The sequence below is a fragment of the Lampetra planeri genome, chromosome 23 (genome assembly GCF_965212315.1).
Source record: "Lampetra planeri chromosome 23, kcLamPlan1.2.h2, whole genome shotgun sequence".
NCBI classification, from domain to species: Eukaryota; Metazoa; Chordata; class Hyperoartia; order Petromyzontiformes; family Petromyzontidae; genus Lampetra; species Lampetra planeri.
In genome coordinates this window covers 6,310,838-6,330,620 of record NC_136129.1, presented here as the reverse complement: position 1 = coordinate 6,330,620, position 19,783 = coordinate 6,310,838, and the positions used below count along the sequence as shown (strand labels likewise).

At 46.5% G+C, this 19,783-nt stretch overlaps 1 protein-coding gene across 1 annotated transcript; it reads right to left on the bottom strand.

Moving 5' to 3' along the window:
• Positions 1-412: 412 nt before the first annotated feature.
• On the bottom strand, positions 413-19,237 carry TRMT1 (tRNA methyltransferase 1). The gene is made up of 17 exons (XM_078604934.1): positions 19,093-19,237; positions 17,953-18,141; positions 16,615-16,670; positions 15,743-15,870; positions 15,263-15,450; positions 13,564-13,679; positions 12,165-12,277; positions 10,478-10,626; positions 9,326-9,409; positions 8,293-8,362; positions 7,188-7,322; positions 6,355-6,440; positions 5,696-5,804; positions 4,963-5,039; positions 4,237-4,356; positions 3,188-3,299; positions 413-1,514 (listed from the first exon to the last, which is right to left on the bottom strand). Exons 1-17 carry the CDS (start codon positions 19,194-19,196, stop codon positions 1,392-1,394), a joined length of 1,959 nt encoding a protein of 652 aa, XP_078461060.1. The 5' UTR covers positions 19,197-19,237; the 3' UTR covers positions 413-1,391.
• Positions 19,238-19,783: the final 546 nt, after the last annotated feature.

Here is a 19,783-nt window from a genome sequence, read left to right as displayed (position 1 = left end):
CTATTATAAATTCAGTCGTGATAAGCAACTTTAACGAGCTTATGTGTGGCCAGGTCGCCTCTGAAAAATGGCCATTAGCTCAGTGGGGAGATTTTAACTACCTTACCCGGTATGAAGGAGGTTGTGGGTTCGAACTCTTCACCTGTATATTTGGATTTTGCATGTTCTCCCCGTGGTCGTGTGCATCTTTCTCCGGTTATGAAAAAGCTAAAAGTTCAGTGGGCCTTACCTGGTAAAATAACAAAACTTTTAGGAATCGTTTTTAAACAGATGCAAACCTAATTACAATCTAATTCCACTCGAAATTGAATTTATCTACACGTGCTGAGTGACAACTGTAGTTTTATGTAAACATCCAAATCAATTGTGATGCTTATGAAATGCAATGGAAGAGACCAGACAATTCTACAGCTTTTGATAAATGACTTTTTAATGGAAAAAAAATACAAATTCTCATCAGTATTTACAAGGCGAGACACTGGATGAAAAACCACATCGTTTCTTTTAAAAGAATTAGAACCCCTTGGATTTTCAGATGGCGCAGTGTGTATTGTTGCAGCGGCGAGTCCAAGGCTACCGACGATATTCTACGAGCCACTCGTTTTTTTTCCACTGCTTTTGCCACCACTGTTCTTGGGTAGTTGTTTATCTCATACTTCGTGTTTTTTGGAGGGGTGTTGCTGAAAGGTGGATGATGTGTATGCCTATTCATAATAATAATGCCTTTATCCAGGAAGGCCTGAGTCTCAACACTTTTTTCAAGAGTTGCATTTACATGTTTGGCCAATGCAATTCATGATTTGCTTGTTTGAGCACATGCTGCCACACTTTATACAGTACAATTAAGAGGGATAGGAGAATTAATATTTTATCAGGTATTCTTAGACCTATTTTCATTTGAAGTGGCATACAAAATATGAAGGCGGGCACGGCAACACGCGTTTTGCCTTTGGAGAAAATCATTTGAAACTGCCACTTTAAAAAGTTGTACAAAATTACATTGAACACATTCAACTTGTAACGCAGAAGACGATAATGTATTGTATTTTCAATGTAAAAGTTTCTAACCTCGCGTAAAATTTTTTACGTTGCGTAACTTTGAAAGGCCAAATTATAAAAATTTGGAAGGCATCTAACCGTCCTAGCATATATATGACGCTTTACACTTCATCATACGAGTCGGTGCAACATAACCTCACCCTATATCAGTTTATCGGAACTCAAGCAAACGATTTCGGCAAATACAAAATGTGTTGTCCCTGATACATCTTCAGGATGTGCATATATGAAACTGAATGTTTGACATTCGTACTTTACGTGTGCCCCAAAATTATCTTCTCCACAATGCAGATTGTATTTGGTTGGTGTGGTATGATGCGGACAAAGTGCCGTCAAGGGTCTGTTTCTCGCTTGGAATCTCTGTGCTCTAGCTCCTCTTGTTGATCTTGCCCAGTCTCTCGGGAGACCTCTTGATCATGTGAATACTTGCAGTTGTCTCCAAAGGTGCAGATGCCCTATTTAAAAAGACGACATTCATTTTCACACATCATGATCAATCCCCTTGCTGCGTTAAGGCCCCCCGCCAAGCCATTGACATCTCAATTTGGCGATACAGTAAAACCTTGGATTGCGAGTGTTTTGCAAGACGAGCAAAACATTTAAATAAATATTAATTTGATAAACGAGCGAGGTCTTGCAATATGAATAGTACGTATACGCTTTGTCTGCTGAGCGTCACGTGATCACAACTGATATACGAGTGCTTTGGATTACAAACACGTTTCCGGAACGAATTATGCTCGCAATCCAAGGTTTTACTGTATATAAACGATCCACCTGGTGCCTGCACACGAGCCTATTTCATCGCTCCATCGCCTAAGTGCTTGTCCAACTGAGAACCACAAGCAATGTATCGGTTTGTTTGTCCATGGTCGGTTCCAAAGGCTCACGATAGGTGCGTAGCACTGTGGGCGTTATATTCGCAATCAATGCAAATATATTTTTTTGCATTTAGGCTATTTGAGTAAACCATAATGGACAAATGAGACCTAAAAAAACCAAGGAAATACAAACAAGATGGCAAAAATTACAGTTCATGAATGAACCCACCACTTCTACTTTGCATAAATTTTTTCCTATGGATTCAAATAAACGAATATCCTTAATACACATTTGCTGGAAGCGTATTTACCTAATTAACGAGTACAATATAAAAACAATAGTTTAACGAACCGATTTTTTTGTCAATTTTTACTGTTACCAGGATTCCAAATTGCTTTTTATCAACTTTCATTTATCCAAATGAAAGTTGTTTGTACATTCTACTTTGAGGATAAATGTGTACACTCTTAAAAACAATTGTCCTGATAACAAACCGTTACATGTTTAATGTGCATTTTGGATAGAGTGAATACAATTAAGTCAAAATAAGCTGCACGTGACATTTCATCGATTGAATTTTAATTGGGCAAATGTAAATAAACTGCATTTATCACTCTATAGAAATGACGGAAGCACTTGAGAATTCCTTTTTTAGACGAGGGCGAGTTACTCAACTTTCACGAATAAATGCATTCGAATAAAGCTCGTCTCCTGCTTGGTGAAAAGTGAGGGTGGGACACTTCATTAATGTTTCATATTGTGCGACTGACCTTCAAGCAAAGCCATCAAGACGAGCTTGAGTTTACACGATAGATTATCTTGCAGCAAGCCAACAGATACTAATGCCCATTTTCCAGTCGTACGTTGTCATTTGGTGAACTTCAACATGCCAACTTAAACTATTTTTATTTTACCAGGTAAGGCCCACTGAGCTACATAGCTCTTTTTCAGAAGCTAACTGACCACAGATGCAAGCTCAACGAAGTGGCTTATAATGGTGAGATTCATAGCAGCCAAAAACGCAAGTTTCTAAACAGAGGGAAAAACCGGAGGACCCTGACAAAAATTCATGCGACCACGGGGAGAGAGAACATGCAAACTCCAAATATACAGGCGTGGGCGTCGGGATCGAACCCATGACCTGTATACCAGGCAAGGTAGTTAACATCTCGCCACCATGTGACGCCGACGTTAGCACGCCTCTGGTTCTACAGTAAGGAAAATAAACAGCTTGTGCCTTGAGCTGCACCGGGCTGGCTGTACACAACTCGGTAATACATTGGACAAGAAGCGTGAGAGTTCTTACCTTTTTGAATCTCTTGCAGGGAAAGGCTTTGAGACTTGGGTCGCTATAGGTTGCCTTCCTCTTGCCTTGCTGCCTCTTTCTCTTGTTTTCTTCAGACTCTTGTATGCCTCCCCTTCAGCACATAAACAATATTCATCACCATTGGCCATGAAACACTGCTGGATGATGGCCTCCCCCCCCCCCCAAGCCGTTGCCATCTCTGGAGCAGGGCCAGGAGGTGCTTTTATCTGAATCATACAAGATCTGTGCTTATGCAAGGTGAACGGATATATATCATGTTATCAATATTCACTCAAATATGAATGGATGACGGACCTCAATGCCGTGCGGGTCGTGGGAGTTAATGACCATACTTCACCACCCTGATCAGTGTGGGTTGGGGAAGGCCGGGAGCTTGAGATGTGGGAGCAGAGAAGCGCCACGGGGCATTGTTGAAGTTTGCTGCACTGCCTACCGTATGGTGGCAACACTGCATTAACGTCGTGCTCGTCACACACAAAGTGCTTGCCACAAATGGACCACGATACCTTGCCGATCTCGTGAAGGAGCATAAACCATCACACAAACTCAGGTCATCCTAGCACCAACGGCTAGCTTTTGGCTCGCCGTCAAGCAAAGGCGATCACCGCATCACGCGTTTTCAGATGCGCTTCTGCGGCCGTCTGGAATGCTCTTCTGATATTAGGAAGCCACTGGAGCTATGCACTTTTACATAGTATAGATTGAAAATTAATTTCTTTAAAACTGCTTGTTTTTCGTTTGTTGTCCTTCCCCCGCATATCCGATTAGCACGGTTGGCTACGTCTGGCGCGAAATAAGTTCAACATCCATCCCCCGCGGATGTCTATGACAACCTCCTGTGTGTACGTGGTGGTCGCCAATCCAAGCAAACACTAGACAGGCTTGACCATTCTTACATTCAGAAATCTGGTGAGATCGGGCACATTTCCGGTCATACCGTCACGGACGCAACATCACAGTTCTAACAGTCGTATACTTTTTTTAACCATCGGCTGCGAAGAAAATACACCCGTGGCGACAACACTCACCCAGGTTTGGCTCGTGCCTTTGGACCCCAGTTTGGCAACGGATTCTCCTGAAATCGCTTGAGGCCTTTGCGACGAGAGATGGGATTCGCGTCTTCCCGCAGAGTGAAGCACGCTTCGAAGCTGGAAACGCGCACGCGCGCACACATGGGGGGGGGGGGGGGGCCTTGTTTGTCGAACAGGAAAACGGAGCAAATCCCCTCGCTGACCGCACAGCCCCCTTGTCCGAGAACACTCGCTGCGACACCTAACGTTTCATCCAAATCGCTGGGGACTGAGATGGTATTAGAGGCAAGCGGTCGGCAACCTGCGGCTCAGGAGCAGCTTGCGGCTTTTTAAGGACTGCTTCGTGACGTTGTTCGCGTGCATTACGGATATTGAAATATTGAGTTTTTTTTTCTTTTTACCCAATTCGACAAAAAAAATCCGCTCTTCTTATTTGTGTTGCCAACACCCTGGTTTAGGTGGATATGCAAAAAGTCGGGATGCATAAACATATGTAGAAAATGACGAAATGACAATGGGAAAATGATTTGCTGTACTTTACAAAATGAATAATGCATTGCTGCACGTGAAACATTTGCATTTGTGAACCATCCACCGGAAATTACCATTAAAAAAACCACACACTGGACTGCAGGCGTTTAAATTGGTCGGAGCAGATATGCGCGCTATAGCCCTGAACTCCACTACAAAATAAATATATTCCAACGGCATCGTATGTTATACCTTGCTGGCTTCTTGAGAATTTGAAACCCTGGCATTGTTTCCAATAGCCTCTCCTTCTTTGCAGGCCATTTCTTTTCCTGTTCATGGACACACGCACATCACATTCACCATTTAATACGTGTACGGTCCCCGTTTGTCGATCCACGCCGTGCGGGTCCGTGTGTGGGGGGCGGGGGCTGTGATTGGACCATACTTCACCGCACTGGGCACAGTGGCTTGGTAATGGCGGCAGGTGGGGGGAGCATACACGTGAAAACATAGAAGTACAGCGCAGTAATGGATGTTGCCGCGCTGCACCTCTGCTTGCCACCACTTAGCTCTGCCGCTGTTTGACGACAAGCTGGCATGCAGGCGGTCACCCAACCAGAAGCCATCCAGGTTTTAATCCTGCTTGGCTTCTGAGATCCGATGTGATATCGGTTAAATTCTGGATCACGTGGTCATATTTAATAACCGTGAGTAAACGCGTACTCGCACAGAGTGGGCGGTGGTGGAGGGCTACATAGCTTTAATCGTCATTACACCTCCACAATCTAACCCAAAGAGAAACCAACTGCGCATCGCGTAAGTGCTTTATTGCAAGAAGAATACGGAAAACACAATACAATTCGATTGAAGAGAAGTGCTTTTTGTGTTCAGTTTGTGGTCCTTTCCCTGCACCTGCGATGAGCGCGCTTGGCTACGTACGGTGCGAAAGAGGTTCAACGTGCATATACACATACGCGGTACTCACCCAGCCACGCATGATGTCCCAGATGACGTGCGGGGGTGCGTCGGTCTTGATCGCATTCTTACATGCGTGTGACAAGGAGACTCTGTATCCAGCGTGCAGTACTGCGGACCTTAAAAAAGAACACAAACAGAATTGACTTTAAACGTTGAAAATTCGTTGGCTGTCTGTCCGGGTGGCTCAGAGGTCACAGCGTTGAGCTGACACCACGACTGCCAAGAAGCTGGGTTTTAAATCCAGGTTTCGTTCCGCCTGCGACGATACCGGATTCTCAAACGTAGTGGAGTTGATGATTTCAGCCCTGGGTCACGTTCAGAATCGTAATCTTTATCCTGGAGGAGTCTTTGAAGTTCTTTTTCACAAATGTCCAGTCAGAAAGTCACGTTACTCTCTGTGGCAGGATAAGTGAGAAAGTGCTGCGCCACTATTGTGTGGATCAGAGGTCACTTGAAAGGAATTTTAGGAGGTAGCTCTGTGATCTCTGCTTCAGCCAGCCACTCTCCAACAAATGGGTTGCACTGCTGCGTAAAGAAGAGTTGTAAATGGGATTCTGGTGTGCGGGTTCGTTGAATTAACGACATCCATTAAATGGCACTAAGGGATCTTGTTGGGTGAACAAACGGTCCCGCTCCATCTTGTTGCAAGGTCCAGTTGGCTGTTACCTGAACTCCAGCAAGGATGGGGTGTTGCATCGAATAACGCTGCTCAGTTGATCCAATCCATAATACAGCGGGCAGTCTTGGAGTTCCTGAAAGAGAATGGCAACGTATAAAAACGATGTCTCCAACAAAACATTGACGTCCATTCGTCAATTGCTGGATGACGGCCTCTCCCACGCTGCGTCGGGTTATATGGTCGTTTGGCCATACTTCACCATGCCGGTCAGTGAAAAGGGGTGGAGCGGAGGGGCTGCGATCAGTTCCGATAGCGCTCGCGTCAGCAACGTTAAAACGGGAATGGAACTCGTGCCACCCATTTCATAGCGCAGTGCGAAAACCACTGCGCCACCGCTCCACTCTCCACTAAACACATTAGCCAAATCGAATCTTAGAAATCATTTGGCGCAAAACTGATTCAAATTCAGTATTTTTCGTCATTATTTGCGAGGGGGGATCCGTTTCGGAGATACTCGTGAATGGGAAATTTTGCGGATGATATTGGCCTACGAATATCGTACATGCAACGCCTGCAGATGCTTCCAAAGCTTCGGGAAGTTCTCTCTCTCATCACTTCATCTCTCATCGCTTCATCTCTCATCACATTCTCTCTCACCGCTCTATTCCATCCACTTTCTTTCTCTCTCGAGACGCAGTCATGTAGAGTTCCAGATGCGATTCGCGGAAAGCCAAGTCCGCGAGTAATGAGGCAATACTCCACAGATCCCTTCTGAAACACCGTCAGCTTAATCTATCTGGTGCACCAATTTGAAATCAACAAGCAAAGTATGGCCAGCTTGATTACAATTTATCAAAAAATCAATTTGTATTTGTTTTACCTCAGTGACAACTGCCAGCATTCCAATTATTCTGTCGGACGTTTTGAAGCGTGTCCTGTTCACTTCTACGGCTGATATGATCTTCTGGACGTAGTTGATATCGTGTATGGCGCCTGTCCAGATGGGCCCTCCGAGCTGGCAAACAGAAACGAGGAGTGAATATCAATGTGGGCATTTCCAAAAACACAGCCATTTCCATGTCAAACATGTCCTCCGTCCGTGCAGCTGCATTTGCCGAGCAACGGTGACGCACGTGGCCCAGAGGTCGCAACCGGGTACCCGATACCCGCACCCTACCCGATACCCGGCTACCCGTACCCGGCCGGGTACGGGTAGCCGTTTGCGACCCTGGTGCAGCCGGGTACGGGTATGGGTAGGCCGTGAGTCACTGGTGAGTAACCGTTTGTCACTCATTTCGGGTAGGGTACGGGTACGGGTAGGGAACGGGTACCCATACCCGGCCGGGTACGGGTACCCATTTGCGACCCTGGTGCGGCCGGGTACGGGTACGGGTAAGAAATCAAAACCCGTTTGCGACCTCTGACGTGGCCTGAAATCTAGCGGTGTGGAGGCGAGGGTTGGTTGACTGCGCAAATGTTGTTAAACTCCCTGTCCCGTGGGCGTCAAGGAGCCCTGGCTCGCCAGGAGAAGGTGGTACAGCAAGCGTAGACTGATCTCCATCTAATCTTGATTTGAAGCTTTCGTGACTGCAGGAATCCATACTCTTTGGTTCTTTAGGTAATCTCCATCTGTGTCATCTGCATGGGATAGTGTTGCCCCTAGGATGTGTGCGTTTTCTCCTGATACTCCAGCTGCCTCCCACATGTAAACATGCATTCATTGGCCGATAGATAACATCTACAGCAGGGGTCGGCAAACTAAGGACTGCTTCGTGACGTTATGCAATACAGGTCTTGAAATTTTGAGTTTTTTCCGAATTCGAAAAAAGTGGCCATTCTTGTTATTTTGATTGCCGACGCATGATCTAGAGTGCCACAGAGCTCGAACCCTACTGGGTCGTGACGTCTCGGGCGTTGCCGGCTGGTAAACGAACATCATTCGACGACAGAAATCCTCCACGACGACTGTTTGAAGCACCACTCACGTGGTGCCGCTGTCCACAGTTCTCACAGTTGGGTCCCATGGGCGGCCCGGTGGCTGCTGTGAACTTCAGCCTGTCAAGATGGCAACAATGTGGAAGTGGTGAAAAACCCAGAAAGAGAGGTTAACCCCCCCCCCCCCCCGACGTTAACTCAAAAGGCTGGAATTGGTGAGGCTCTCTGGGGCAACTGGACACGGCAGCCCATGTGGAGTGATACGACAGGAAAACCAGCTGTCAGGGAGATACGCACATCGTAATTCAAGCTGCAGATAAGAATGACAATGGGACCCGTTGTGCACTTTGAAACACCCCAATTTTATACCCAACTAGAACCCATCCCCCCCCCCCCGCTTGTGGTCCCGACTCAGTGGGACAAGTGAGCTCATTTTTCCCCCTCTCCCCCAACCCATGTGCTGTGTTCGGGCTTTTGCTCCCCGTGAAATTTCTGGGCCCCATTCCATTTTTACTGCTCGCGTTCTGGCCCGGGCTCTTGTCGAATAATAATAAATTAATAAAATACTTATTTTTTGTACATTTCTAATAAACTAATAAAGAAATATTGCTTGTATGGTTATAATAAATACGGGTGTTTACATTAATACGTTTATAATAAATAAATAAAATATTGTAATTGACTGTTTTTGCGATCAATTATTCAGGCCCCTTTGAAACTGGCGGCTGCCCCCGGTATCCTGCGTCCCGTCTGCCCTAAAGAGAAACCCCCAAGCCAAGCCCAGCGCGACGCAGCTGACGATGCCGATGATGTCACCAAACCCCACCCATCACCTCCAGTCCAGCGGCACACGCGGAAACAGAAGAACTAGTTCACATTATCAGAATGAGAAACCTGCTCATTATTATCTATTACAACTCTGATAGCACTGTTTAGTGGTCAGGCTATTAGATATCTAGGGCCTCTGGACCCCCGTCCTCAGCGATCGCAGAACAAAAAACTATTTGACAATCGATTACTTAATGGGATAGCCCACCTTGACGTACACTCAACACGAACAACGCAATGCGTGCGTGACCTTACCCGCTATTGTGGACCGTGGATTTTCCCATCGGTTGCAGGTGAAACGAGCCACACCCAACACAGTTGTACACAAGGGCCTGCTTGCTGCAAGAGGAAACGCAACCGATTAGAATCGGGATGCGATATTCGAACATCACCGCAGTTGAATCATACAATCAATCCATCTTTATACTGTTAAGAACCACCTGGTTCCACCAGCCCACAGGGGATTATTGTGTCCGTCCGTCGTGCATCCAAAAATGGGAGGAGTGGGGCTGGGTGGAGAGGGGAGGGTGGGGAGGGGCTGGGTGGGGTGGGTGGGGAGGGGCAGGGTGGGGAGGGGAGGCTTGGGAGGGGCTGGGTGGGGCTGGGAGGGGAGGGGCTGGTCACCCCGTGGTGCCCTTATAAAACTCAACGTTTAACTTACTCACGCCGGCTTGTGCCCGCCCGCACAGTCGGGCATATTTGCGGAATACACCACGCCGCCGTTGACCCTGGCCATTGACCGAGCAACCCAACGTTCCTACCAGCTCCCCTCCGCAGGAATGTGTTTTTACGTGCTAATGCCGCCCGCTAAATAACACAGGCATCAATCAGTGCACATTACAGCAGAATGGGAACGGTACGGGGGGGTGGGCACAGAGCAACAGGAATGGAAAAAGAAACCAGCTAACACCTTTACTTTACTTTCCATTTTCTCTGGGCCGTACGAGTGTTCAACTGTTCATTATGGCTTATGCCGTTATAGTTGTCGGCCTGTAACTTCCCACTGCTGGGAAAAAGGCTGCCCCCCCATATCTATATCTAAATCACCTCATGCCTCCCATATGTCACGCAACTTCTGTGTGGCCACTCCCACTCTGAACCACTCCCCGCCCCTCGCCGCCCGCTGTGAAAACAGACGCCGCTCCTTGTAGCAGCATCGAGGACCTGATGTAACCTCTTCCTCCCCATCCTTATCTCTCCTGACCCTTTGCTCCCATATTTCTAGTCCTTGTTCACCCTTTTTCTCTTATTTCCCATTCTTTCTCTTCTTTCTCCACGCATTATATCCTTGACTTTACTCCTCTTCCCGTGATGTGCCATGGCTAAAAGGCCCCCCCCCCCCCCCAGGGGTTGTTTTTAACCCTAGGCCGTGGTGCGGCATCGATTCCAAGGTTTTGGTACGTTTACCTTGCCGACATTTTGACCTTGGCTTGGCCGGAGAATATGCGGACGAAGACCCGGATGTAGAAGTCGGCGCTGATGGCCAGCAGAGGCACGATGTAACGGTGGTAGCGGTTGGAATGCAGGTCAAGGCAGTGCAGTATTATTCTGAGGGCCTGTAGCCACCAAACGACACGACACTCGTGTCTTAGGCCAAGACCGTCGAAGCATCAAACCGTGTATCATGCCAGGCGATCGGTTGAAACAATGGGCACATTTCGTGTTGTTATCTCCGAGTGTTAGAGACACAGAAGGAAGCATTCGCTCTTGGAAGGTCAACGCGGCTTTAAAACAATAACAACACCATAAGGCGCACAGTTACAGGCAGCCATCTTCTCTATGAGGTATTCAATGTCTGGGCCCTCCTCTAGCAGGCGCCCCTCACCCCCTATATAGACATAGGAAGCCACTGGAGCTAAGCACTTTCAAATCTAGATTTAAAACTCATTTCTTTTTAATTGCTTTTTGTGTTTAATTTGTTGTCATTCCCCCCGCAACCTCCAATTAGCACGGTTGGCTACGTATGGTGCGAAAAAAGTTCAGCATTCATTTATGTGACCATCTGAGGTAACGCACAAATTCATATGCCTCCGTACCCCGATACAGCACATTGCTGGAATCTATCCCATCTCAGCCTACACAGCAGTATTAATGCGTATGCCAGCTAGCCAATCGGCAGGTCACGTTCGGTGGGGTGAAGCGTGGGTAATCCCGCCTGTTCCAAGACGTCTGGCCGGCGGGGAAGAGTAGGCCAATAACCCTTTCAGAGGGGGCACTCGAAGGCTCTCCTGGAGTAGAGGGCCTTTCCGCCAGCAGTGGTGTGAGTGAGCAACTGAAGGGCTTTACATTTAGAATCAACGTGGATTTGGAGTGTTTGGCCACTATAAATGTCCACGTGACAAGCCACTTCCGTGAGCTATCATTTGTGGCCCGGTCACTTCTGAAATGTAAGCTAGTAAACGGTAGGTTTTACCTGATAATATAAAAAACATTTTTCTTGGTTCTTTCGGTAAAGTCACGTAGAAGGGAAACAATAAAATAAAAAATATATAATACAATAAAATGCTTACGACGTTTCGATTGCAACACAAGCAATCATCATCATTGTTAAGTTTTATTTTGTTATTGATCCGTTTCCTTTTCCTATGCTTTGCACTCCTGTCATGTTTTTGTATTGTTTGTTGTTATAACGTTCTGACCCCGTGCCCCCACCTGTGAAAAAAAGCTTCATAGTTCATCAGATTCCTCCAGTACAAAGATTATGATTCTGACCTTGGCATATGACTGCATCAAAACTAATAAAACTATCAAAAACTATTTAAATTTTACCAGGTAAGGCCCACTGAGCTATACAGCTCTTTTGCAGAAGCGACCTGGCCACAAATGATAGTTCAGTGAAGTGGCTTGTCACGTGCAAATTTAGAGCAGCCGAATACTCTAAACGCACGTTGATTCTAAACGTGGACGAAAAAACCGGAGAACCCGGAGAAAAATCCACGTGAGCACGGGGAGAACACGCAAACTCAAAACATGCACGCGTCAGGCTTGGGATCAAATCCACGACCTCCTGCGTACTGGGCGAGGGAGTTAACATCTCGCCACCGCAGCGCCCCACTAGGGAGAACTTGACAAGTGGAGGCAGGCGTCACTTTACCATTTCGTGGCAGAACTTGGCTTTGAGCGACATGGAGCCGTACTTGGAGTAGCAGGTTTCTCCACTGTTCCCAGCCATGACGGCCATGTCCGTGCAGGTCACGCACAGTAACCCTGAGGGGGGCGGCAAAAGGTCACACGATATAAATCCATTTTCATCCACACCCTTCCCTTTCACCCCCCCTCCTCCCCTCCCTTTTCTTTTTCCTCCCCACCCACCCCATCCTTCCCCTAGAGGGTTATCGAGTTAAGGAAGTAGACACCAGGGATGCAGAGTCACGTAGGTAAAAAGTAAAATTAAATAAAAAATATAAATCACGACATTTCGATTGCAACACAAGCAACAGTCATCAGGTGTAAAAATCACAGCTAGAAACATTTTCTAGCTGTGATTGCTTGTGTTGCAAACGAAACGTCGTGATTTATTATTTTTGTTTTTATTTCATTTTATTTTTTACCTACGCGACTTTACCGAAAGAACCAAAGAGTATGGATCCTTGCAGTCACGAAAACTTCAAATCTAGAAAGGGATGCAGAGTTTACTGATATGTAGATAGACAGATTGAAAACTAGAAAACGTTGGTAATAATCATTGTACTTCTCTTGTGTCCATACTGGTGTCAATTCCCATACAATGCCCCTCTGTGTGTACCTGAATCGTTTGTTCAATAAAAAATACATTTGGGTAAAAAATAAGGTTTCCATTTGAAGTAAAGCATGCGATGCAAACGCTACTTTTATAAGGTACCTGACACAGTTCATACAGTCAACTCTCGATCACCCGGGGTAATGGCAAGGGGAAGGGCAAGGGGGGAAGTGGCAATGGGGAGGGGTATTTGGGGGGGCTGGAGATTGGGAGGTCATTTTGGGGGGGGGGGGATAATGGGGGGAGTGAAGACTGAGACCGAGCATGAGCACGGACAATGCAAAACATTCACAAAGCAGGATATGTAAGACCCATGTATTGCTGCTTAGAATGGGGGTGGGGCTATAGAAATTCGGTCGTGTTTTGTTTATTACAGCAATCGGTCACCAAAAGTCACGAGGCTGCAGTTTGCATAAAAAAAGCAGCGGAATACCGCACGTTATATTTTTGGACGTGTTTTATATTTTTTACCCGCAACCACGGTTTATCCGCAACCCGGTAAAACCAGCTGAAGGCCGCTGCACTTGGTAATTCAGGCCGTCACACGAGCAGCTGTGGACATCCGAGCTCCGTGCCTCTCGAGTTCGCAATTGAGCAACAGCTTTGTCCATTTTGAGAAATTTGCGCGCGTGAGAAGATATTTTATGATCATCATTATTACGTTAAGGACACACTGTGTCCCGTGATGCTGTACTCACTCTGGTGCTGTTGTCACAAAATGTGTTTAGATGCCCGTCAAAGCGACCACACTTACCGCCTTCATTCACAGACTGAACGGCTGCGTCCAGAAACTGGACCGGACTCCCGTACGGGTCCAGGTCCACCACATCGAAGCTCTCCTTGTGATTCTTGCTCTTGTACATCAACATGCTGAAGCGAGACAGGTCCATTAGGTGTAAATACATCATCATCATTTATTTATCCCAGGAAAGCCTCATGAGTCTAAAGACTCTCTTCCAGGAGGGTTCTGGAATGACTCTCTTCCAGGAGGGTTCTGGAATGACTCTCTTCCAGGAGGATTTTGGGATGTTTAGCCAATGGGTATTTTTAAATAAGGAGCGTTCTGCTTTGTGTGGGATGGAAACCGGTGTACCCGGAGAAAATCCACCACACGCATGAAGGGGGTAATACTAAAACATCTGTACCATTTGTTTTCATGAACCCACTTGCTGTACTAAAAGCTTTTGTCCACCTCACAGCCCATTGGGCTTTGGAGTTTCACGAATCTGCGTGATCCATCGGCTAATGGTGGAACAACGCACGGGTGCAGTGAGACTGTGGCCACTTTACACTGCAAAGTAAAATGTGCGTAAGCTCACACTTGCTACTTAAAGTTTCCCAAATGCGTGACACCCAACACCAGAACCAACACATACCAGGTACGCAACATGTTGTGAGAAGCTGAGGGTAAGTCCAAAAAAATATAATTGTTGTACTGTAATTATATGCTCCCACACATCTACGCTCTCCTTTTTCGTCAACCCGTGCACTGACCAGCATGGTGAAATCTGGGAAAATAACTCCCACTGCACACATGGTGTGGGAAAATTACTCATCTCAAAGTGATAAACAAACGGCTGGACATTTACAACATACAAAACACTTAAGCTATACCACATGCATCGACGTGGGCATCGAGCCTAACAAGATCGTGTGATATTTTTCATAAATATATATAAATTCACTATCGCACTCCCTTTGGCCACGATAAAGCCGTGCGTGAATAAAAACCACGCGTTGCATGAGGTGCAGGTTCTACTTAACTTTGGAAATAAAAACTACCGAATCAGAACACTTTACTGTATGTTGGATGAATCTGAAAAATCCCATAACCTGGCCGAGATATGAATCTTCATATCCAACATTTTTTTATTTTTTGTCTCAAATCTATCTGAAGGTATGCCATCACAGGAAATGACGAGACATGGCATCAAATGTAGCATCGGGTATGTACACATAGTTTATTTCGCACAGTGCGTAGTCAACTGCGCTAATCAGAGTTACTGGCTTAGAATCGAAATGTGGTGACATTACTTTTACTTGTGCGAAGACATATTAAATTATATTACAGCAAAGCCAAGAAAAGACCCAAAATTGTCCTTAAAAATAATTATGAAATACAACAAAATGTAAAATTCGAAACTCAGCCCTAATACCTATTATTTAACTTGAAAGCTCAACTATTCTCCAATGCCCATTCCCTTCCTCTTCCCTCCCCTCGCCCCTCCACTCCTGCCGATCCCTCCCCTGCCCTTTCATGACCCTCACATGCCCTCTGTTACAACCCTTGCACTGCCCCTGCCATCTAAATCACTCGGTTTTGTTACCGCTTGTTATCTATGTTATGAACCTCCTTGAGCCAAGGCGCTCTAAATATTAAATAAAATATAAATATTAAATTAGATAAGCTATAATAATCGACTGTGAATAGCACACCGCCGTGGAGAACCCACCTTGCATCTGAGTAACTCGCGGTTACAAGATGCTGCACTTGGTTCATCTCAATGTTCTTGTTAATGGCGGCGACGGCGTCTTTTGAGAAGTCATTAGTGATGATGCTCTTAATGCCGGGGATTTCCTTGGCAAATCTGATGGATCGCAAACCAGATGCTGCCAGGGCTTCCAAAACCTTGACTCCTTCCTGTAGATAAATTCAATACAAATCATCATCATAATCATCATCAGCCACAATAAGTCCACTGCCGGATGAAGGCCTCACGAACCCATCATCATCTCTCGCTAGTTCTATGATTTAGCAACGATCTAGCATTTTAAAAAGAGCCGATGTCATCATTGCATCTCCACGGCGGTCATCCCTCAGACGCATTCCCTCCTTTTCTTCTGGTTCCGTTCCGATGACGTACGTGTACGTGTGGGGTTAAACGCAGGTGGTTCTGCCAACGGTAACGGTAATCAGGCCGTAGCGCGCGTACCTCACACCTGACGCCCACGTACGCTTGCTTCTCGGCATCTTGTGGAGAGGCGGCCGACACGCTGCCCGGGCTTTCAGGCCCATCGCTCAGTGACACGACCACTCGGCTCTCTTCACCCGGCACCACCACTGCAAGAATAAACACTTCCATTTAAATAACCTTCTTCCCAACAACGATAGCACACAGTATTGGTGGGAGCACCCACGGCCCAAGGGACGGATTAGCATGCAAATTCATTTCATGCGGTCCATGACTTTATTCCGTACGACCTGCGAATTAACTTAATATGGTGGGCGACTACATTTCATATGACCCACGTACATTTTCTAAGGCCCCGAAAGTTTTAGATGCCATACCATACAGTGAGCATACATATTTTAAACAAAACCAGGCAGCCGCCCGAGATAAGAACTTCCGACTTATGAACATCCACACTTACGAACAAACTGCCATAAGGTGTTATTATTTTTAACCATTCGACCTGCGAATGTTAGGTCGTACTTGCAAACCGAACTGCGGGACTATTTTGTTCAGCGGAGCGATCCTCCGCGAGGTGTAATGAGTTCCAGCATCCCGTGCGATGCACAACAACGGTGAACCGTTAGGCGTCGAGTTTAACAATGCTCCCCTCTTTTGTTGAACCATAACACAATTTTATGACACTGACCATATGTACAATTAGATATTGAGTCCCGAGGCACGAACAAATCGACTTACGAACGGGACTCAGGAACGTAACTAGTTCGCAAGTCGAGGACTGCCTGTGCAAAGGTATTCTCCGCAAGTACATTTTAAAATGCAACAATGTGATGGCAGTTGTACTGCCTGCACACTCGATATCTACATCAACTTTTTGCAGCCTCCATGTGTACCTCTGATGTGTCTCTCGTGAAGGCGTTCCCTTATGAACTCTGTAACAACAGCAGACCTGTTCAAACAGGAAATTGCACAGGTTGTGCCAGTTACTTAAGAGTATGCGGTTAATAAACAAATTATAAATAAAAGTACAGTATTCATTTCATGACAGCTTTTAGAATTAGTTTAAACATGACATTAGCCCAAAATATCAGTCTATTATATTGTTTTCTTTTATCAGGCCATGTTAATGATGAGTATGGAACAATGTTTTTATTTGTGCTTGTGCACTACTGCCAATACAGTCCCTTGATATTTTTCGTTCAACAAGATTGTCCTATTTTACCCTGCTCCCAAAGTTCACCTTTAATAACCACTTCATCTTGCTTGCTATTTATATGTTAGATATTGCACCACTTATACAGTGTAATAACAAAATAATTACAGCCCTTCGTCACTGCTGGACAATGGCCTCCCCACACCATGTTGGTCATGGGATTTGTGTGACCATACTTCACCACGCTGGTCAGTGCGGGTTGATGAGAGGAGGGTGACCCAGGACCGGTTCAGATATCACTCTCCACTTATGTTAACGATGGATGGGAATCAAACTAAGGTTGTCGAGTTCATAGTGCAATACCCTAACCTCTGCACCACTACTCCAGGAGAGTATTTTGCCCACAACTCAATTATAAAAGAAAAAGGTGCAGCCCTGAAACTTCTTGCTCAAGCCACTTGCTCGTGGAAGGGCCTCCACAATAAAAGATCTCTAGAAACCTCCTCTTACAGCAGTGGTTCTTAACCTGGGTTGCACGCACCCCCTGGGCGTGCGAGATGCCCTTACTGGGGGTGAGAGACATGCCAGATTTGTTTAGAAGGTAAATAATCGAAAACACAAATTAAGCACAGGCGTACAACTACTTTGTTTCATCAAACCTATGTACTTATTAACATTATAAAACATTTCACGATTTAACCGTTGCAAGGCTGCAGTAAAGGTTAAGAAACACTGTCTTAAGAGGAAACTTGACCTACGCGTCCACACTGGCCAGACATCATGGAAGAGGTGGGGGTCCCCACACTTTACCCCACCACACATGACCTACCGATCGATTGTGGTGCACCTACTTATACTGCTGGGTGGACAGAGGCAGGGGAGAATTTAATAAACTTGAACCATTGTTTCAGCTGCCGCACCACCTCTAGTTTGAGTGCTATGACATCGTGGCAGATACGCCGAACACGATTGTGATGTAGGGCAAATCCACATCTGTAAAAAAAAGAGCTTTCTAGCTCATCGGATTCCTCCAGTGCAAATACATATTATGATTCCGACGTGGATGTAATGTACTTACGTAATGTCCCGATTAAATTCCTGGACGGGATTGTAAAACACTTCGCTTAAGTTCGGGAAGAAAATTCGTGCTTTCCCCTCTGAGATGATTGATCCGGACGTCCCAAGGTCCGCCTCTTCACAACTCTTCTTGGGCTCGATCTCAGCAGCGTTGGACTCGGGCGTTTCATGCGATGTTGTTGTTGCCATTCTGCACACAGGAGTTGAAAGGTGAAAAGTTTGTTTTTGTCACTGACATACAATCGGTGGCTTTTACAAACCAGATCTTGAAAGCAGCTACGGTCGGGTGAGGCCAAAATTGGTTTCAGTAGATTATGTCCCACGAAGGATTTCTAAGCGGTTACACGACAATTATTGGGTTGGCCGCTTGTGGTGGGGTAGAAAGTATGCGTATAATCCCACCTCTTCAATAATCTTTGGTCAGCGTGGAAGAGTAGGCCAAATGCCCTATAAGGTGGGCTTCTCAAGAGCTCCGTCCAGTGGAAACCCCCTCCGCCCAGCAGTGTCCGTAAGCAAGTAAAATGTAAGGCTGCAGCGCGGGTGGGAAAGTGCTCCCACTCCTTCCTGTGTACACCAGAGATCCCTTAAAGGTATCTCGAAAGTAGCTCTGGGATATCCACTTCCGTGGGACGCTAACATACAGGGCTGCGCTGCTCTTACAGAGATCCAAGTGGAGTATTCGTCTCATAACATGATGCCAATAGCAACATACAATATAACATTGCCAAAATGTAAAATATTTATTTAAAGCGTCGTAAACGTATTCAGTACGATTGATCAACACATCAGCCAATAACAATGGCCCAAAATTATTATTATAATGTGCGTATATGAAAGGCGACGTTTCGGGCTTTGGCCCTTTTCCACGGCGTAAAAAAACCATTGTAAAATGTGCCTTTACGTTTTAAAACATTCCCAAACATCTGAATCCAACACACAAAAAACCACCCCACATGGGGGGAGTGAGGGGGGGGGGCAATGATACGGTCTGCCAGATCGCACGTGCGCACGTAAGAAAGCAAGCCCCGTGCAACGCGCGCTACTGGAAGAAGAAGGGCCACATCGCCCAACCACCATCAACAACAACAACCACCACCACCCCAGCCGTCACGCATGAGCCCGGCACGAACGCAACGCTCACCCAGAGACGGAGAGAGGCGGCGGCGGTGGCGGCGGCGTGCGGAGAGGAACGCGATGGAGAAGCGTCCTCGGCAGTGCCGACGCGAGACGGCTGCCCCAGTGCATGGGGCGAAGCGACCCCCACGTGCAGGAAGCAGAGGGCGGAGGGGGGGGGTCACCCGGAGACGTCATCAAGCCGCGCCGTGGGGCCCTGTTCGCTCTGTGGGGTGGGTGGGGTGGGGTGGCACCGCTGATGAGACCCTGACACGTGGAAACCGGTCCGGCGGTGTTTGGGAAGATGTTGAGGCAGTGTGGGCGCTGACTGAATTGTCGTAAAGAGGGAACTTTGTTGGCTGTCATCACCGGCAGTTCATCAGTATTGGCTCCAGCAAGAATGACTGCTGATGAGACCCTGAAACTTGAAACCGGTCCAGAATGTTTATTGTGCTGAATGAATGCTTCTGATTTTTTTTTGTATTCTCAGAAGGCTCTAAGGTTGTTGGGTTGTGTAAGAAATATTTATTTTCGTTTACATGGAGGGACTTGTATTACTCAATGGCGGGTTATGATGTCTGGATCAATGGTGGCTCTCTCATAGGTCGACTCAGCCTTAAAACATGTTTTATTGTTTGCGGCACGTGACCATCAGCACATGGGGTGACACACAGCGCCGGGCGTGATTGGTATTGGTGGCACGTGGCCCATGACCTGGC